The sequence below is a fragment of the Bombus terrestris genome, chromosome 4 (assembly GCF_910591885.1).
Source record: "Bombus terrestris chromosome 4, iyBomTerr1.2, whole genome shotgun sequence".
Taxonomy (NCBI): Eukaryota; Metazoa; Arthropoda; class Insecta; order Hymenoptera; family Apidae; genus Bombus; species Bombus terrestris.
In genome coordinates this window covers 7,667,083-7,684,985 of record NC_063272.1, presented here as the reverse complement: position 1 = coordinate 7,684,985, position 17,903 = coordinate 7,667,083, and the positions used below count along the sequence as shown (strand labels likewise).

The window sequence follows — 17,903 nt, the reverse complement described above, 5'->3', positions numbered from 1 at the left end:
CAAAAATATTAATACAATTTTTTTAAAAGCAGATACAGAATAGAATCCAACATATATATATTCAATAAAAATGCTCTTATGATTTTGAAGAATAGTATATGTTTATAGAAAAAATAAAAGATCTATAAATTACAGATAAAATATTATAATATATAGAACCAGACAGAACTGAAATTATTGAACTATGTTTTATTGCTTAATAGTTAATTAATTAAGACAATTATCTCAAATGTTTCGTAACGTTTGATCTTCTGATTAAAGTATAAAGAATTATGTAAAAGACAATAACAAGCTAAACAATTCGTTATGTACTTAAATATGTATTTAAAACTGATTGCAGATTTCAAGTTGGTTTTGAATTGTGAATTAAATATATAAATATTTTGAATTGTGTTTTAAATATAGAGGTAATTTAAGGTGTACAGCATAGCATTACATGCATACGATAAGCGGACTATAAATTATTTATTGTTATAATAAATGTGTGAACTATACGTAAACTTCAGAGATTTTGGATATACATATATATTCGACATATTCACATATGCATAATTTGAATCATAAATATCCTGCAGCAACTCATTAATGTACATGTAGGAAACAAATACTTAAATTTATTGCCGACGTAAAATATTTTTCATATACAGTACTTTTGTACATGTTATTTTTTATAAATTATATTAAACATTAAGAACACACATATATACATATTATAACTTAGTTACTAAAATAATGATTAAGTTAAATCTTTTCTGCCTTTTTAGATTTCCTTTTGGTATCTCATGGTTAGGAATAAAATTATAATACTTATAGTTATATATTTCTCATATATACAAAGTCTCATATTAATTGGTGGAATATTGATATTTACAACTTACTTGGTGAATCTAAGAATTTAATTTATTTTTTATATATTAGCAACTCAGTTTTTACAAGTTTAGCAAGTTTTTACAAAATCAATATCTTCTTTTACTAAATATGTACCATTGCTTTAATTATTTGAATTATTACTTATTTGTTTTTATAATTATGTTTTTGAAACATATGTTAAATAAATAGTATTTAATTATGTCTTTTATGTTATATTATATTTACATTATTTTTGTTTTTACTCCATTATGTTTTATGTGAATAATTTCATACAAATCAATTATACGAAACAAATATAAGTGAATATATATATACATATATACATTCATTCAGTTACTAAGGCAGTGAATTGATTATTGTATCATTTATATTATATTCAAATAAGTAAGCAAATAAGTAAATAATAAAGATTTTAGGCATGAATAATGCAATATATATATATGTATGTATGTATATATATTTATATGCATGCAACATATGTATATAAACCTAATATTATTAATATTATTATTAATATTATTAATTATTATACAATATTTATTTACAGTTTTCAATAATAAGTTACCCTTTAATTAAGAAATAAAATCAAATTTAATTGAAAAATGAAATTGATTTAACTATTTACAATATGATAACAACATTTTCTTTACATTAATCAATAATTCTTCTTGCCATTACAAATTTAGAATATTTATATTAATGCATAAGTACAATATACCATTTACATCAGCTTCATTGATGATATGTGAAAAATAATACTTCATATAGCAAATTGCTTTTGAATTTCAAGGCTTCCAACTGAGAAAACTATCCTGTATATATATTTGTTTAAATATGCTATGTGCAATAGATTGTGGAGCTTTACGATTACGTTGAGCTTCTAAAATGTATGAAACCTTTTCTCTTGCTTCACTGCGAGAGATATCACCTCTGAGACCCAATAATCTGACTAAATGATCTTCAGTCATATCTGGATATTTTTCAACCAATGAATGTAAATCAAGAGAAAGAATTTCCGAATCTTCACAACGCAGTACCTCCGCCAGTCGCTTGATTATTTCAAAGGGAGAATTAAAGTTCCCTACTTTTGGAGCTATTCTATCAAAGAAATTTTTTAATTTATCTGCTTCTGTCATTATTTTTGATGTACATGTTAAGCATTCATCATATGTTTTTAAAGATATCTTTCTTTGTAGCATTGCAGAAATGTAACGCTTTGCAATGAGATTTTGTGCCTCTGTAATAACATATTCAAAATTTTTTGGGCACAGATGATTATAATCTTGAAAATAATCTTCTAAAGTCACACAAATGGTTTCTACTGGGATAGGGGATGATAACCATTTAGGAGTAATTAAATCTTGAAATTGTAATTCTAAATCTAAGAAAGATTCTTCTAGTAATATTGCTGCTGCTTCATTTCGTAATTGTTGATAATTTGATAACAAATTTTCGAATTTCACAGTAGCATCCCCATTAGCATTAGAAACCCAATACAGCTGTTTCATTTGCTGTGCTAATTCTGTAAACTGTAAACAATTATTAACAACTGTAATCATATGATGTGTAAAGTAAGGTACTTGGCTTCTATCCTCAAAATGTTTGTTTTTAAATTCCAGTATTGCTTGTTTGTACATAAATCCATATTTAATTACTTGTTCAATGCACAGGACTATAGCCTGTGCTGTTAATTCAATGCTAATTGTTTTTGTAACTTGGAGATTTTGATCAATCATTTGAAATATAATCACAGGTGCTGCTGTGTGATAGTATGTTTCTTGAGTGCTTCCTTCTGGTAATACACCACTCCACCAGTCTACTTTTTCAGTTTCCAAAGTTTTTTTCATCCAGTCTTCATAATTTTGACACATATTCTTCAAGTATTTCTCTTGCAAATCATTTATAATTTCAGGACTCAATAAAGGGCCTATATCACTTGTATCAATATTTAATTCAGGATGTTGCATTAATTCTGGACCAGTATAAGTATTCATAATCCATGATAATAAAGATACATATTCATTTCCTTCCAAGCCATTGGCAATTATGTCCTTCAAATGTTGTGATAAACTTGTATGATACATTTTAACAAAAGTTCTTACAATATTATACCAAGGTGGAAAACAAGGTTCACAAAGAGTTTTAGCAACTCTCAAATCTTCCAAAATTAAGAGTCTTGTAAGCTCTAAATACCTAACTAGCCACATTTTGTTATCTACTCTTTCCTCAACATGTGTTCCTTCAATTCTATTGGCTACAGATTTTTCTAAAACTTTCATTGCCATATCTTTCCATTTTTTAGGTCTTCCTGGTGGCATAAATCCACTTTGTTTATGTCTCTGAATAGCAAAATGATCTGCTTTCTCTTCTCTTTCTATAATTCTCAATGCTGTGACTATAACAGTAGGTTCTTTTCTCACTGTGTTTAATGTACGACTTAATACTAATCTAATTTGTTTCTCCATTAACTGAGAAAGCATTTCAACATCCTCTAAATAAGCTTTTAACATAACTGTATCAGCTGGGGACTGATTTGGAAGTTTGTGAAGTTCATACAACAAATCATCTCTTGAATTTTCAAGATCCATAATAATCTGATGAGCATACAGTAGATTCCCCTGGTTTATCCACTGTTTAGTCATTTCAACGCTTTCTGGTAAAGTAAATGTATGTTTCAAATTTTCTTTGGCAGTAACATACTGAGAGTGACGCATATTCTCTTCTTGAACAGCTTGCAATTTTGCACTGAGTTCTGGAACTTTACTGAATAATTCGCCAATATCATTTAGATCCTGTTTTATGGAAGCGCTACTCTCTAAAGAACTCTGAAGCTGTTCAAAACCTACACGAACTCCATCTAATTGACTTTGCATTGCAGTTTTGAGCATAGTTTCCACAGAAGCTTTCTTCCGGGCTATTCTACGTTTGTACATATCAATTTTTTCCAATTGACCTGGTCGTTGCAATAGATTACACCCATATTTTGTTGCCTTTGCCTCTGCTTCTTCCTCCAATTTTTGCAAGTCTTCCATTTTCAAAGCCATTTTGTTAATGTTTTATTTTACAAACTATTATTTTACTTTACACCTTCCTATAATTATACAAAATTAGGAATAATGACTTTTACTTAAATAGATTCATTTAAAAGAAAGCATGCAGATTATTTTGACATTTATAAAACCTTGGTTAGGCATGTACCTTAAGATGCGTTTATATTGAATAGCTATCTTGTCAATTTTAATATAATGTGTTTTCAACGTTGTAGTGCTTTGTAAATGCGCACTGTCGTATTTTCATGTGTTTATGTTCAGTGAAAAACAAGGATTTGAAGAAAGTCAAAAAAGTTTGTTGTTGTCATATTATCAAAATAAGACATCATAGTACTTATAGAATTTTAAGTTTAATTCAAAACTACAAATGCATTTTTTAAAAAGATTATCAGGAATAATCAATCTACATTACAAACGCTACCCAATAAGATGTTTAACCTCCAAATCGTGCGTAAATGTAAAGGATGAAGTAGAACAAAAGGGTAAATAAATAACTTTTATTCGTGATATTATATAATACTTTAGTTTTTACGAAGTACAGAACAAATATATGTTCTTAGTGTATAATCATGTTTGTACATTATTTCAGAAAAAAATATTTTGGTAGATCGTTTTGAAGAAATTTGTATAATTGGTATAAACCGACCAGAAAGGAAGAATGTTTTAAATGTTGCTGCTGCACAAGAACTATCGGATGAATTAGATAAATTTGAAAATGATGAAAATTTTTTAGTTGGTATCCTTCATGGTATAGGAGGGAATTTCTGTAGTGGTTATGATCTTAAAGAAATTGCACAATATGATGGAAAAAATGAGGAAGTTTTACCTCACTTTGGGCCATTGGTAAGTTAAGTAACTAAAATATAAAGTAGATTATGTAAGTGCTAGGATATTAATTTTTCTGATATGAAATGTTTATAGGCTAATAGAATTGAGTTATGTAAAAAACCCTTAATTGCTGCTATAAGTGGATATGCTTTAGGAATAGGCTTTGAACTTGCCTTAATGTGTGATCTCAGAGTAATGGAAGAAGGTGCAGTATTAGGATTTACAAATAGACGGTTTGGCATACCTATATTATGTGGTGGTACTGTCCGATTACCCGCCTTAATTGGTTATTCAAAAGCAATAGAACTGATATTAACTGGTCGTTACATCCAAGCAAAAGAAGCATATTCATGTGGTTTGATTAATCGTTATACAACTACTGGCAATGGTGCAGTTTATTTTGCAATAGTAAATAATATGTATAGGTACATCAAAAGATATAGTGAAATTATATAATTACAAATTTTTTATTTATAGTGTTAGGCACTACACTAAATTTGGCAAAATCATTTGTGAAATTCCCACAAAGAACATTGCTTGCAGATCGTGCTTCTGCACAGTTTGCCACATTTTCTGCTAAACAATTAGAAGAAGCTATACAATTTGAGAAAGATAATGCATCTCATTTACTATTTGAAGAAGGAGTTGCAGGAGCAAAAAGGTTTGTTACAGAAGGATTAGGAAAACATGGAAAATTTTACAATATTACAAAAATAGAAACTAAGTTTGAGGAATTTGATAAAGATCTTTTATAAAGATCATATAAAAGTACTTGTTCCTAAAGACTGCTGTGTATAGGAACAAATGATACAAAATCTCATATGACTGTTATGTAATATATATTTAAAATATATCTAAACTTTTTACTATGATTAAATTCCTTTATTATGAATACAATCATGCTATTTTGTGTGTAATACTCCCTTTCTTTAAAGAAGATTTAGCAGATAAATTTTTCTTAAGCAAGGCATGAGATTTTAATAGTATATCAGTGCATCTTCTTGCTGCTTTTCCAGCAAGGAGTGGTGTTATATTAATCATTTGACCATTTATATCTCCTGTGTAAATAATATTCATTGAAAATAATATTTCATATAATATTTAAAACTTACGTTCAAATGTAACTATTAGATATGTTAAATCCACTTCAAAAACATCGAAACCAGATATGTATGGTTCAAAAATGGAAACTTTCCTTAAATGGCAGTTAATTTCATCACATAAATCAAATTCAGCTAAAAATGTGCTTTAATATATTTATTAAAAAAGTAAATAGAAGAAAGTAAGAATATAACCTACTCACTTGTATCATCTAATCCTACTATATCTCGAATATAATTCAATATTAACTTAAGTGGACAATTAATATTTATTAAAATTTCTTTATCTGCCTCCTCCAATTGTGTATTTTCCTCATTATTAGTAACAGGTGCTACGAAATAAATATACACGATATAGTATTCATTTAACGAATATTATTTAATGAAAATATTATTACTAGAATATTTGATTCGTATAATCGACGTCATGTTACGATTGCCAATATTATCAACTTCGCATTTAGTAAATTTCAGAATATTAAGATACGAATAATGGAAAAGGAAATTAACAAATTGGCTTGATCAAATTTGTTCTACGCATTCTCTTCGCGAAGGATATCGCGTAATACAAGGTTAAAATAATCGAAAGTCATTCGATATTTCATTGGTATACAGTTCTTGCATTGAATTTTCAAATTTGATAATAAATCATACGATAAATTTATTTATAATATACAGTAGCTCGAAATTTGGAACAAATCCGAAAATTACATAGAAGATATTCTGTGTGAGTATACATTTTACGATCACATAAGTATCTAAACGGTCAATTATTCATTACATTAATAAATCTCAGTGGAACCATTTTTAATCTTTATTATTTGTTTAAGATGCGGTGTACTATATTTTTTTTATTAAATATATGTTTGTTTAAAATGTTTGCTATTATAACATAATCACAGAATTAGCAAAGGAATCGACATAGAGATCATTGGATTCAATTCGTTCATAATATTTTTCGTCATCTATACTGAAGCTGGTGCATCGACGTAACAATATGTGTATTGGATATGCTGTCAATGATGGGTCGCAGATTTCCTCCAGGCGGTCGTCGACGCGTTCATTCGGCTGGAATTTCAAATAATCGTGGAATTTCATATTCAAGTTGAACAACGACCGTCCATAGGTTTAATTGGCGAAAGTAATGCGAGCCGGCCAACCACCATCGAGCCGGTTAAAGCTGTGTGACGAAACGAGTGCAGGTGGCGGTGCATTGTTGCGCAATCGTTCATATCCCTCCTCCTCCTCCTCCTTCTTGTAACCAGGAGTCAGGACGAGAGTCCCCTTGGTAACCAGAAGGCCTTCCCCACCAAGTGCCTTCCTCCTTGCACGACCTGGTGAATGTTGCGCGTACTTAAATCTACGCGATCATCTCCGATGTTGTTCTTTCTTTCGTTTCTTCCTTCTATTTCGTCTTTTCCTAGGACTTGCTTTTCTTCTCCAACTTTTTCTATCGACTGGTTACGTTTTCCTTTCGTTAGATACGCGTTAGGATACTTGATTTTGAGATTTAACTGAAGAAAGTAACTAATATTTGAAGAATTGCAGCAATTTTATTAATAATTAATAATTATGATATTAATAATATTAGTAATTAATATTTGACAAATTGTCGTGTATGTATGTATGTACATATTATTAAGCAATTTATTATAATTGTTATGTTTTTACAAGAAATAGAAAGCATACAGTCCAGATAAAGACTTCAAGTATCAATTACAAAAGAAGTAATTGGAGAAATGTCAGCTCGGTGAGATCTGTACATACATACGTATAAGGAAGAAAAGTATACATAATTGCAAGTTGGAATTATGCTGGAGAATTGGAGGTATAAGCTTTAATTTATTTGAGTAATTTAAAATATTCTTTATATAGTTCTTTATCTTGTAACATGATGGATTGTAAGATTCAGAAATTATTATTTGATTGAGTATTATTTGATGAAAGTTATTACTTGATGGGTAAGGAGAAAAAGATAACAAGATAAAATTTTAATAATTCATATTTTATTATATTCTTTATTTTCTGCTTTATTCAGTTTCATTTTAATAAATTTAGGTTTTATGAGAATTGAGTAAACTTAATTTTGTCTAAAATTTTTCTCAATTTTAACAGAATAAATGTTGAGTAGTATTTGTGAAAAAGGGGCGGAATAAGCGTTCTCAATGTATATTCGCAAATGATAATAATAAGCAGATGAGGCAAGGAAGAAGTGCGTACAAGATAAAAGGGCGGTTCCCAGGATCTTTTTTCTAATTAAACTTGTCGTGTACGTGGCATTTGAGAGGATGATGCCAGAGCCTTTCACGAATTACCAGTCGATTCTACGGTGTGCTATTGTTGCTGGCGAACTCGTGAAACAAAAGTTGCCTTCGTTGAAAGAGGCGAATCGATGCGTTCATGTTCTTTACGAGGAAGCGAGGTGTGAAAGTCGTACATATTTCGAACGTTCCTAATAGTTTCTATCTTTTATTACTTATTTCACGTTTCTTCATTTATATGATTATATAAATATATTATTATTATTAGATTGTAACATAAATTTGCCCTGCTTCTATATTTATTATATAAATGGAGAAAACTGGACGATTATAAGTTACAACCTTATATTTTGGAAATTTTAGATTCTTTCGTAGATATTTAAACACTTACAGAAACTTTTCACAAATATATTATATGCGTTATACAAAACATTTTGAAATTTCATTAACGTTGTAATGAGATTCCACTATTGCGATTATATCGCTGAAATTTGAAACAAATTTGAAAACGTACGTAGAAGCTATACGATATTTAGTGTAAGTATATGTTTCGCAAACATAATAAAAGTATTTACACAATTCTTCGTTAATAATTCTTCGTTTGTTAATAAGCTTTTATGCTCAGTGAGCTCATTTCTAACACTTATTGTATCATATTTTCAATAAATACATACATTTCCAGATTGGTTTCAAATTTGACAAATATGAATATGGTTAGACTACAGATTTTTACGCATTTATGGGAGATTAAAAAATGTAAAAATCCGCAGAAAATATATAATGTGCAAAAATATATAAAACATTCAAAGTATCATTCTACTTCAGTTCTATTTCTTTTTAGTTATATTCATAAAAATATGAATTCGCATAAATATCCGCGGTCTAATCATCACAGTCGTGTCACGTTACAGCGTAAATAGAATTTCAAAAAGTTTCGTATAGGGCATATAACATATTCATAAAAGCTTTCTGTTCGAATACTTTCGTTAGCAACTGTACTTATCCCTAGCCTTTTTGCAGCTCAATAAAATAACGAAGCTTAAACAACCTGTCTAAAGCTGCCTTCCACCAAGCTCGCCACTGGAAAACGGAGTTGAACCGTGCAATTTTCATGTGTATACGCTGAAAAAAAGGCGCTCACGGTTCGCGGCGGTCACTTCAGCTCCTTTGTACGCTCGGTACCTGTCCATTCTCTAGCCGGCGCTGATCGTATCTGCATGCCACTTAACCATTACGTTTTACGAGGTGGATGGACATAAAGTGACTCCCCGTTCCTCGTCCAGCAACAGGTTACATCGTTGTCCCGCTTTACCGGACGACGAATATTTTTGTTCTTCGCGCGTGCAAACAGGATCGTCCGTTCTACCGGTATCTGTGAAATTTACCACGGCTGTTTCAGCGTCTGGACACATCTTGTTGGATCGACAGGCCACTTCTATGACCGGCTAGCGAATTTATGCCGCGTTTCACAGTCGACAAATCGATAACCGGAGGAGAGTTAGTTGGAGGAAGGTAGAAAAGATAGTTGCTATTGCTACAGGGCCTATTGGAAGGTGTTTTAACGCGGAGAATATCCCACCCTTGATTTCAAGGTGATACCACTGAGAAATATTTGATTTGTTTTTAAAGATGCGAATGATTGTTTTTCTCATATAATGACTGCACAAATTTATATTTTTATGAACACAATTAGAGAGGCAATGTAGATAGAGATTTGCTTTGGTCTTAAATTATTATAATTTTGGATAGTTTTATGTACTAAGTTTAAATCGATGATGAATTTGTTTGGATGCGAGTATCGGTTTGAATCAATCATTTTGCAACATTCATCGAGCTCTTTGAACGATGCATGGATAGAAACGGTGAAGTTTTCTGCTTTTTTCGAAATTTTTACATAAACGGTGTTTCCTAATTCTACGTATATTTTTATTTGCAACGAGAATAATATTTTAACTTATTGATAGTGTTGTTTGTATTTTTTTTATCGATAATGTCTATCGAAGAACTTCCGAAAAAAGTTTTCCATCAACGACGCATTCAATATCATCTAAGTGCAGAATGATCGGTGAATTAATTCCCGATTATTAGCTCCAGTTGATTAACTAATTATTGGTTACGACCGCGTGCAGCGAAATAACATGCGGTATTCGCATACAAATTATTATTCATTAGAGGATGTTATACATGTTGTATCGCTGTTATAACGAGAGTTGGGTTAGTTGCGTTTCGTTCCGGTAGTTTTACTTGTATCTTTGATTGCTGTAGGAATGCAGTCGTTTTCCGGAAAGGCGACTATTTGCTTTTATGAAGTTTTAAATGCACACGACACGCTGCGAACGAATCGATCGGAATGTCATGGCTATTCATGGTGATCGTATCGCGTTATTTTCCCGGATGAAGACTTTTCTTTGCATTTTAATGTCTACCTTCATCGATTTTTATTCACGTTCGATAAATGTTACGTCTTGAAAAGTATTATAATACAATAATAACGTATGGAGACTATAAAGCGAGAACACGATAACTGAAACATCTCATTTTTTACAGAAAATTATCGAATTTTAAAATTCAATACTCTGTCGACGAATCTCATGTTACAGGTATCGTCGTTTTATTTGGTTTTTGAAGCTAGACATGTATTTTCTGATACTCTTCAAAATTTCCAAAATATTGTTCTTCATAATATTAAAATACTGCTTGACCTCCGCAAAATACTTTTTTTACTTATCAGCTATTTTTAAGAGACTTACATATCTGGACCTAGTAGTTTGCATAGTTTTCAATTTTCATAAAATAATATTATAATACTAATATAAAGCAATATAAGACTTATACCGAAGAAATTACAATAAAAGATACATAAAAAAAAAGAAAAAAATTCAAGGCAGAAGGCAAAATCTTATTTACATATTTGGCGAAGAATCATTTAAAATCCCCCAAAATGCATTGTTTTATATCTATAAAATTATTATGTAAACACTACAAATTAATCACTTTGACGACCACTCTGTTACTCCTAATTTTTAAAACAGAAAATCAATGAAAACGTACCTACTATATGCCATATTTTTCACCCGTAATTTTCATGTAATAACGTTATAAATGATAATGATATGCGATGGTCGAAAAAACATAATCAATATAAACGACAGTAATATATTCATATATACGAGAAATCGTAACGTATTGTCTCGTTAAATATTCAATTACTGCAAGATGTCTGCCAGAAGTTGAGGGAATCGCGATCGAGATAAAGTAAACTACAACGTGTTGGTTTAAGTTAGATTGAGTTTCAGGGAATCGGGATTAGCCGGAACAAGAAGGAGCTGAATTGAAGCAAGTTGGAACGGTTTAGAGCGAGTTGAAGCAAATTTTTAGTTCGTTTTTCATCAGGCTTGGGCATGTTGAAACGAGTTACGTTATTCTAATTGACTTTATCGTCGATCAGAGGAATTTTAGGGTAAATTGGAGCAAATTAAAATCTATTTTGGTTATAGATTTAGACTACATAGATCTAAGCGAATCAGAATTATTTAGTATTGTTTGAGGGACTTTAATGTGAATTAAATGAAGTTTGGTTCCATATTAACGAACTCGAGTGCTTTAAAAAAGTTTTGACGACAATTGTGCTAAACCTTACGCAATTTGACACTCTTAATGGGTCGTACACTGTCCGTTCGAGAGCTACGAGTGTCGATCGATGTCCATTTCTCTGTCAAACTCGATTCAGTTTTGTTCGCAATCCAGATCTCGAGTTTTCAGTATTTACCCGAACGAGGAGTTTTGATTCCAAACTTTGCAAAACTGGTCATCGTTGAAAAGTATTCTCGTTGCCTCGATTCTCCCTCATAATTTTTTTTTTTATTGAAAGATATAAGAATCCAATGATATTCGTAAAATACGAATCTATATGGAGACTTGAATATTTATTGTTAAGTTGAATGGCAAGTTTTCTTGCTAGATTTTGCTCGTATATTCACTACCTTCTCTGTATAACACATATAATATATTCATAAAAGATTTCTACGAGTATTTCCATACTCTATTATACGTATTTTATAAAATATTTTGAAATTTCATTGAAACTGCAATGAGATACGACTGTCATGATAATATCGATCAAAGAAACCAATCTGAAAATGTATGAATAGCCAAAGAAGTTGCAATATATTTGCTGTAAACATGCATCTAGTAAAAACTGAGTATACAGCATAGATAGTGATTTTAGATATATAATAATTGTTAAAGATAATTTTACTGAATGTGCAGCGTTATTATTAATAGATTGCTGAGCGAATTTGTTATATCTATTTGTTGTAATTCTTTCGGTTTAGAATGACTTCCGACTTACGTCATATTTACTCCTTATTTATTTATTTATTTATTCGATACTTGTTTTTTGGTTTTGAACAGCTTCCACCTATCAGCCCCATAATCTCTACACAACACAACAATACCATTTTATCTTTCACACTATGACACTTATCCTATCACTAGTTCTTACTGTAGCTAATTTAAACTATCTTATCCGACTATATCTTTTCCTATCTTTTTCTTTGGTACGTTTCCTCCTTCCCCCGCCCCTGATTCTACAGTCATCAGACAAACACTCCATCGTCTTTTCCTTCTCCTCGCATATCCTATATAGCCGCTCCTCTCTTTCCCTCCAGTGTTGTTCGCCCCTGCTCTCATTTCCACATCTGAATCTTGTTATGGTACATCTTTCCTTTCTCTTCCTCTTCTCTCTCTCTCTCTTACTCTCTCTCTCTCTCCCTCAGGTAACGCGGCAAGCCCTCCATCCTTATCTTCTTGTATGTGGGGTTGTACCTTGACCTCTCTATCTTTTTCTCTTTTTCCCTCTCCCTTTTCCTCTCATCCTCTCCTTCGCCCTGATCTCCTCCTTCTCCCTGTTCCCCTCCAACGGCTCTTCTTAGTCTCCACATTGCCTCCTATTTTCCTTCTTCCCACCTGTTCTTTAGCTCTGTTTCTCTCTTGCTGTCCAGTTTCCGAAAACATTGCTTCACTGACTTCTTATCCGATCTCCTTGACTTCTCCTCATACCTGATCGCCCTCTTCAGTGCCCTGTTCACGATCTCCTCGTTTTTTGTCTCCTCCAACAGGATGTAGTTCGGCATTCCTCTACATCATATTTGCTTATCATTGACTTACTTACTAGACCGTGGGTTTGTACGCGTTTATAGAAAATTTGAACGTGGAAGATCACGCAGAATATAGATATTATGAAAAGATATATGAATAACCAGAGCGTAATCTCGTTTACGTCATCGTCGTCTGACGTAGCACATTTAGATAAGCAACAACTGTCTTCGCTATCTGTAATTACGCATGATTCCACGAATATCTTCGAGTGAATTTTTGTCAGAATTGAAAGAATTAAGAGCGCATAAATTAGCGGACGCGACTACGAGCGTGCCAATTTTCCCGTTAGACTTCCATGCCAGGCCGCGAAATGATCGTAATCTGATTTATGATATCTTCGTTAATCTTATACTTTTCTTACGTTATCAACAATTCATTTAACGAATATCAAGTATCAGATTATGTCGCCGTATGTTTATTACCTTTTCCATTAATATCTCACCGATAATGTAATGTCTTTATAATAGTTTTTTTTACTTTAATAATAGTTAGCAGATAAAACAATTTCCTAGCAAGGTTCTACTTTTTTTAATGATATTTTCAAACATGCGAATTTGCATAAAAATCTGCTTGTTGATACAACGAACAACCGAATGTTTTAATATCTCTACGATTTCTACAAAATATACGTTTGCGCAAAATATTTTGTACCTTCCTCACGCATTCTCAGATTCGTTTCGAACTTTATCGATATAACCATGACAGCTGGCTCTTATTACAGTGTTAATGAAATTTCAAAGTCTTCTATGCAACGCGCGTAATATATTCATAAAAGGTGCAAATGTTCCAATATTTTCGTGAGCTGCTGTAAATGCATATGCGCGAAAATTTATCCGGTCGTCGATCTCGCGTAGCTGGCGGTGAAAACGTTGGGAGAATCTCGCGTTAACGTTTGCAAACTCTTCCGTGACTCGTTCTCGTCCACGAAAACGCGCATAAACCATTGCATAATCTCGCGTGATTACGCGCGAAGCGCTGCTCGTGATTACACGTCGTGCACGTCGTTGAACGAAAAATATCGATCCCGAAATTACGTGTTCATGTTTGTCAAGTTCAGGTTTGTCAAGAAGCATCGATCTGAAATTGATCTGAACGAGAATATTCAAAAATTCACGTGTTCTCGGAAACCGCGTGACTCTATGAAATCGGGGCCAATTGAATTTACTGATTCTCGAAATTACACGCGCAATTTCTGGAAAATTTCACGGAACACGAAAGCAATTGAGCCGAGTGTTCGGTAAATTGAATTTCTCCATCTAATCTTCTCGTAAGAGAATGAAAATCCGCTAGTTGCTTTTGCGTGTTCTTATTCGCGAATTTTCCACATTTTTAATCCAATATTTTTTCTATTTTGTTAAATATTTAAAATTCTTCTTATCGAAATAAGATACTTTCTGCATGCGGTAATCTGGAAATTAATCAAAGAATTTGAAACGTTTAGATATTTTTACTTCTTCGAAGATATAAATCCATCATTGTATAATCTACGATCGATCTAATCTTCTTATTTATGAATTTTCTAGTATATTTAGTATTTTTGGCTTTTTCGTAGATATATTTCAAATTCTTATTATTGAAATGAAATATGCGTAGGTGTTGTCATTCAGAAACTAATCATTTCTAGTGTTTCGATATTTCTCTCTCTGAATAGCCAAGATAGATCTATAATTACGTTGGATGACTTATTAAAGTGAATTGGCATGGAATTTCGTATCTAGTAAAGTGTCGTATGTTTCTTAAGGTACGTTTCTTATGAATAAAGAACGTTTGTATAATTGCATCGGACGAAGGGCCATCGAATTATCGTCGGTAAAATAATTTTTAATTTACAAATAACAATTAAGGATCGTGATTGCAGCTAGTTATGTAACAATGCTAAGAAATACACGCACGAAACGAAGCATGGAAAATATTCGGTCCTCGCGCTCGAAAGTTTCAAGATCGTATATCGTCCGCAATTATAGAATATGTATAAATATGTACAAATTACACGAGTCACACGTGACCCTTAAAAGGATGATAATTACATTTGAGAAGAAACGAATAGAATTGTCAGGAAATTCGTACTAAATGGATCTTTTCATCAAAAATTTACTTCTAACCGAAGCATATCAATTATCTTTCACATATCACAAACGGAACAAACAAATTTTGAAGGAGCATTGTGACTGCGAGAATGATATTCGGTGGCTAATAATACGCAAACAAACGACAGACAACACTTGATAAGTTTTTCAAAATAAATCTCATATTGTTTGCAAAAAGCAATTGTTTACACGAAATGTAGCATAAATGTGTAATGTGGTATTAAGCGTCTGCGATAGATATAAATCGTACAAGTGTCGTGAACGTTTGCAGTAGATCGAATTCAATAATGAAAATTTTCGATCCTCTTCATAGCTCTATCAGTCGGTTATTCTTATCGAAAAAAGAATTGTAAGTTTCAAATTGATTATGATAAACGAATTTCACCGCAATACGAAACTATAAAGCATTAAATTCATCCAAATTTCGGTATATAATTCAAGGATTCTCAACAAATTATTTCTTTTACTATTCTTATCGAAAGTATGAAATATATATCTTTTTTTTATTACAGAAATTCCATAGTTTTAAATCAACCAAACTTTTTCTGAAAACTGAAACCATTGGCCGCCAAACGTACGAGAAAGTAATACAAAATATAGTAAACGGCAACGTGTCCAAATCCTTTCGAGAATAACGCTTTCAATTTCCCGCGCTCGTAAAGCTCGCGAATCTTGACAAGAGAAAAGGATCTCCACCCTTTCGTCCTTACGTCGTGCCAAGAAGAAACATTCTTCGAAAATGCATTTCCTGAGTACAGACTGTAGACTGGAGCCGTTAAGAGCTGCGCATCCAGCCGCTTGGTAATACACATAAACAGTACGCGCGGCTTGCATTCTATTCCGGAAAAGCAAGGTCCTTGAACTCGATTCCTCGGCTGCATCTCGCGAGCTACCTGACCACGGAGTCGTCCTTTATCCGTTTCTACGGCCGTATGCAAAGCGCGTCTCTAACGCAGACGCACGCGCGACTAATATAAACAGGGAGTGGCCGAGCACCGCGGACAGGAACAGATTTTCCGCGGAAACTTCGGCAACGGGATGTTCCATTTGCATGATATTGAATTTCGCGAGTCAATCGTCTGGGTTTGCGAGAGTTTCGCTTGAAGCAAAACCCGATTGAGCTAGTTCTTTTCTCTTTTTTTTTCTTCTCTTTTTCTTTTTTTCGTAGATTAATACGCAATGGCGTGTGAAGTTTTCATGTGACCGCGGTTTCTTGCCTATCTTCAAAGAAATCAATTTATTATATTCTCTGCTATGTGACAATTAGGTTGTAAAATCGATTGGTTAAAAAGTAAAACATAAAATGTAAAGGAAGATGTAACCGGGCGTCATTCGAAGTTAAATAATGATTATAAATAATTATAAATATTATATTTTATAACTTGACGAGTTTTCTATAGTTTTAGTAAATTCTCGAAAGGATTTGGACAGAGTTAGACTTAGCTAAATCGTACGAGTATTCTGGATTATTTGGTGCACTCTGAAATCTAGAGACCTTTTTTTAATTATCGTTTCACGGGATTACAAAGATCTTCTTTTAGAAATCGTACAAATGTTATCTCGAGCGTGCACAGTACGACTTTGAGAAAGCCTGTTTTTCCACTGTTTCCACCGTTTTCTAAGGAACAACGTGGGAAACTCAAGCGATAGTTAAACGAGTATGTAACGCTTCATCGAAATGTTTAATCTCACGAATGAAACTAAATCGTATCTGGCGAATTAAAATCGATTCCGGTGTTATCGTGCTTCATAAAGTTGTGTAAACGATATAACAAAAATGATAAAACAACGTAGAGGCTTCTCGTCGCTAAATTTGGCGTATTAAATCGATGTTACATTTTGGTCTGAATGTACGAACTGTTTCTGTGCAGCGAAATCCTCATTATCTGAATTAATCGTGGTATGCGAAGCTTGATCGAACATTTCGCATAGTAATGTTAATGCATACTTCATATAATTACATTCCAGTACGAGCTCGTTGCATCGTGGTATAAATTATCTTGTAAAATAAACGGGAATGTGGGTGGTGAAGTACTAATTAGATCTAATAAGGGACAATAACGATCAACGCGAAGATTCATGTCGTAGAACTGATAAAATACGCGATAAATTTAAACGAACCATTATGCAGTAGATTTGTAAAAAAATATCGGCTTGTGGAAATTCCATTCTTTGTACGTAATATCGTAACAAGTTTCTTCTACGATGATGTACTATTGTAATATTTTATTTATAATAGGAGCGTTATTTACATGTCTCAGCAGGTTTCTATGGTGACAGAAAAAAAGTTTAATAATCTAGGAATTTTTATAAAAGTCATTTTTGGGAAATTTAAGAGCGCAGAAATCCAGAGAATGCATATAGCAAGCAAAAATATATAACATGTACAAAATAGAGTATATTATCTCTGTAATATCTGGCGAATGAGACAAATTTCTATTTGGAACTAAATTTTTTTAGTTACGTTAATAAAAGTATAAAAATATATAGACATCCGGGCTCATAGCGTACTCATAGCGTACGTATTGTTCTTGTTATTAATTACGA

General features: G+C 32.2%; 2 protein-coding genes across 2 annotated transcripts; one reads left to right on the top strand and one right to left on the bottom strand.

The window, feature by feature from the left end:
* Window positions 1-300: 300 nt before the first annotated feature.
* LOC100644053 (exocyst complex component 3) lies at window positions 301-4,054 on the bottom strand. The gene has a single exon (XM_003395130.4). The coding sequence runs from the start codon at window positions 3,912-3,914 to the stop codon at window positions 1,656-1,658; it is 2,259 nt and encodes a 752-aa protein (XP_003395178.1). The 5' UTR covers window positions 3,915-4,054; the 3' UTR covers window positions 301-1,655.
* Window positions 4,055-4,149: 95 nt separating this feature from the next.
* Window positions 4,150-5,645, top strand: LOC100644167 (short-chain-enoyl-CoA hydratase). The gene is made up of 4 exons (XM_012308245.3): window positions 4,150-4,402; window positions 4,510-4,763; window positions 4,842-5,136; window positions 5,226-5,645. The coding sequence occupies exons 1-4, from the start codon at window positions 4,288-4,290 to the stop codon at window positions 5,501-5,503; spliced, it is 942 nt and encodes a 313-aa protein (XP_012163635.2). The 5' UTR covers window positions 4,150-4,287; the 3' UTR covers window positions 5,504-5,645.
* Window positions 5,646-17,903: the final 12,258 nt, after the last annotated feature.

Bases quoted from the DNA above. Each gene is read 5' to 3' on its own strand.
- LOC100644053 (XM_003395130.4), bottom strand. From the start codon at position 3,914: ATGGCTTTGAAAATGGAAGACTTGCAAAAATTGGAGGAAGAAGCAGAG.
- LOC100644167 (XM_012308245.3), top strand. From the start codon at position 4,288: ATGCATTTTTTAAAAAGATTATCAGGAATAATCAATCTACATTACAAA. The intron at 4,403-4,509 runs GTAAATAAATAA...ACATTATTTCAG, and splicing joins GGATGAAGTAGAACAAAAGG to AAAAAAATATTTTGGTAGAT. The intron at 5,137-5,225 runs GTGCAGTTTATT...TTTTATTTATAG, and splicing joins TTATACAACTACTGGCAATG to TGTTAGGCACTACACTAAAT.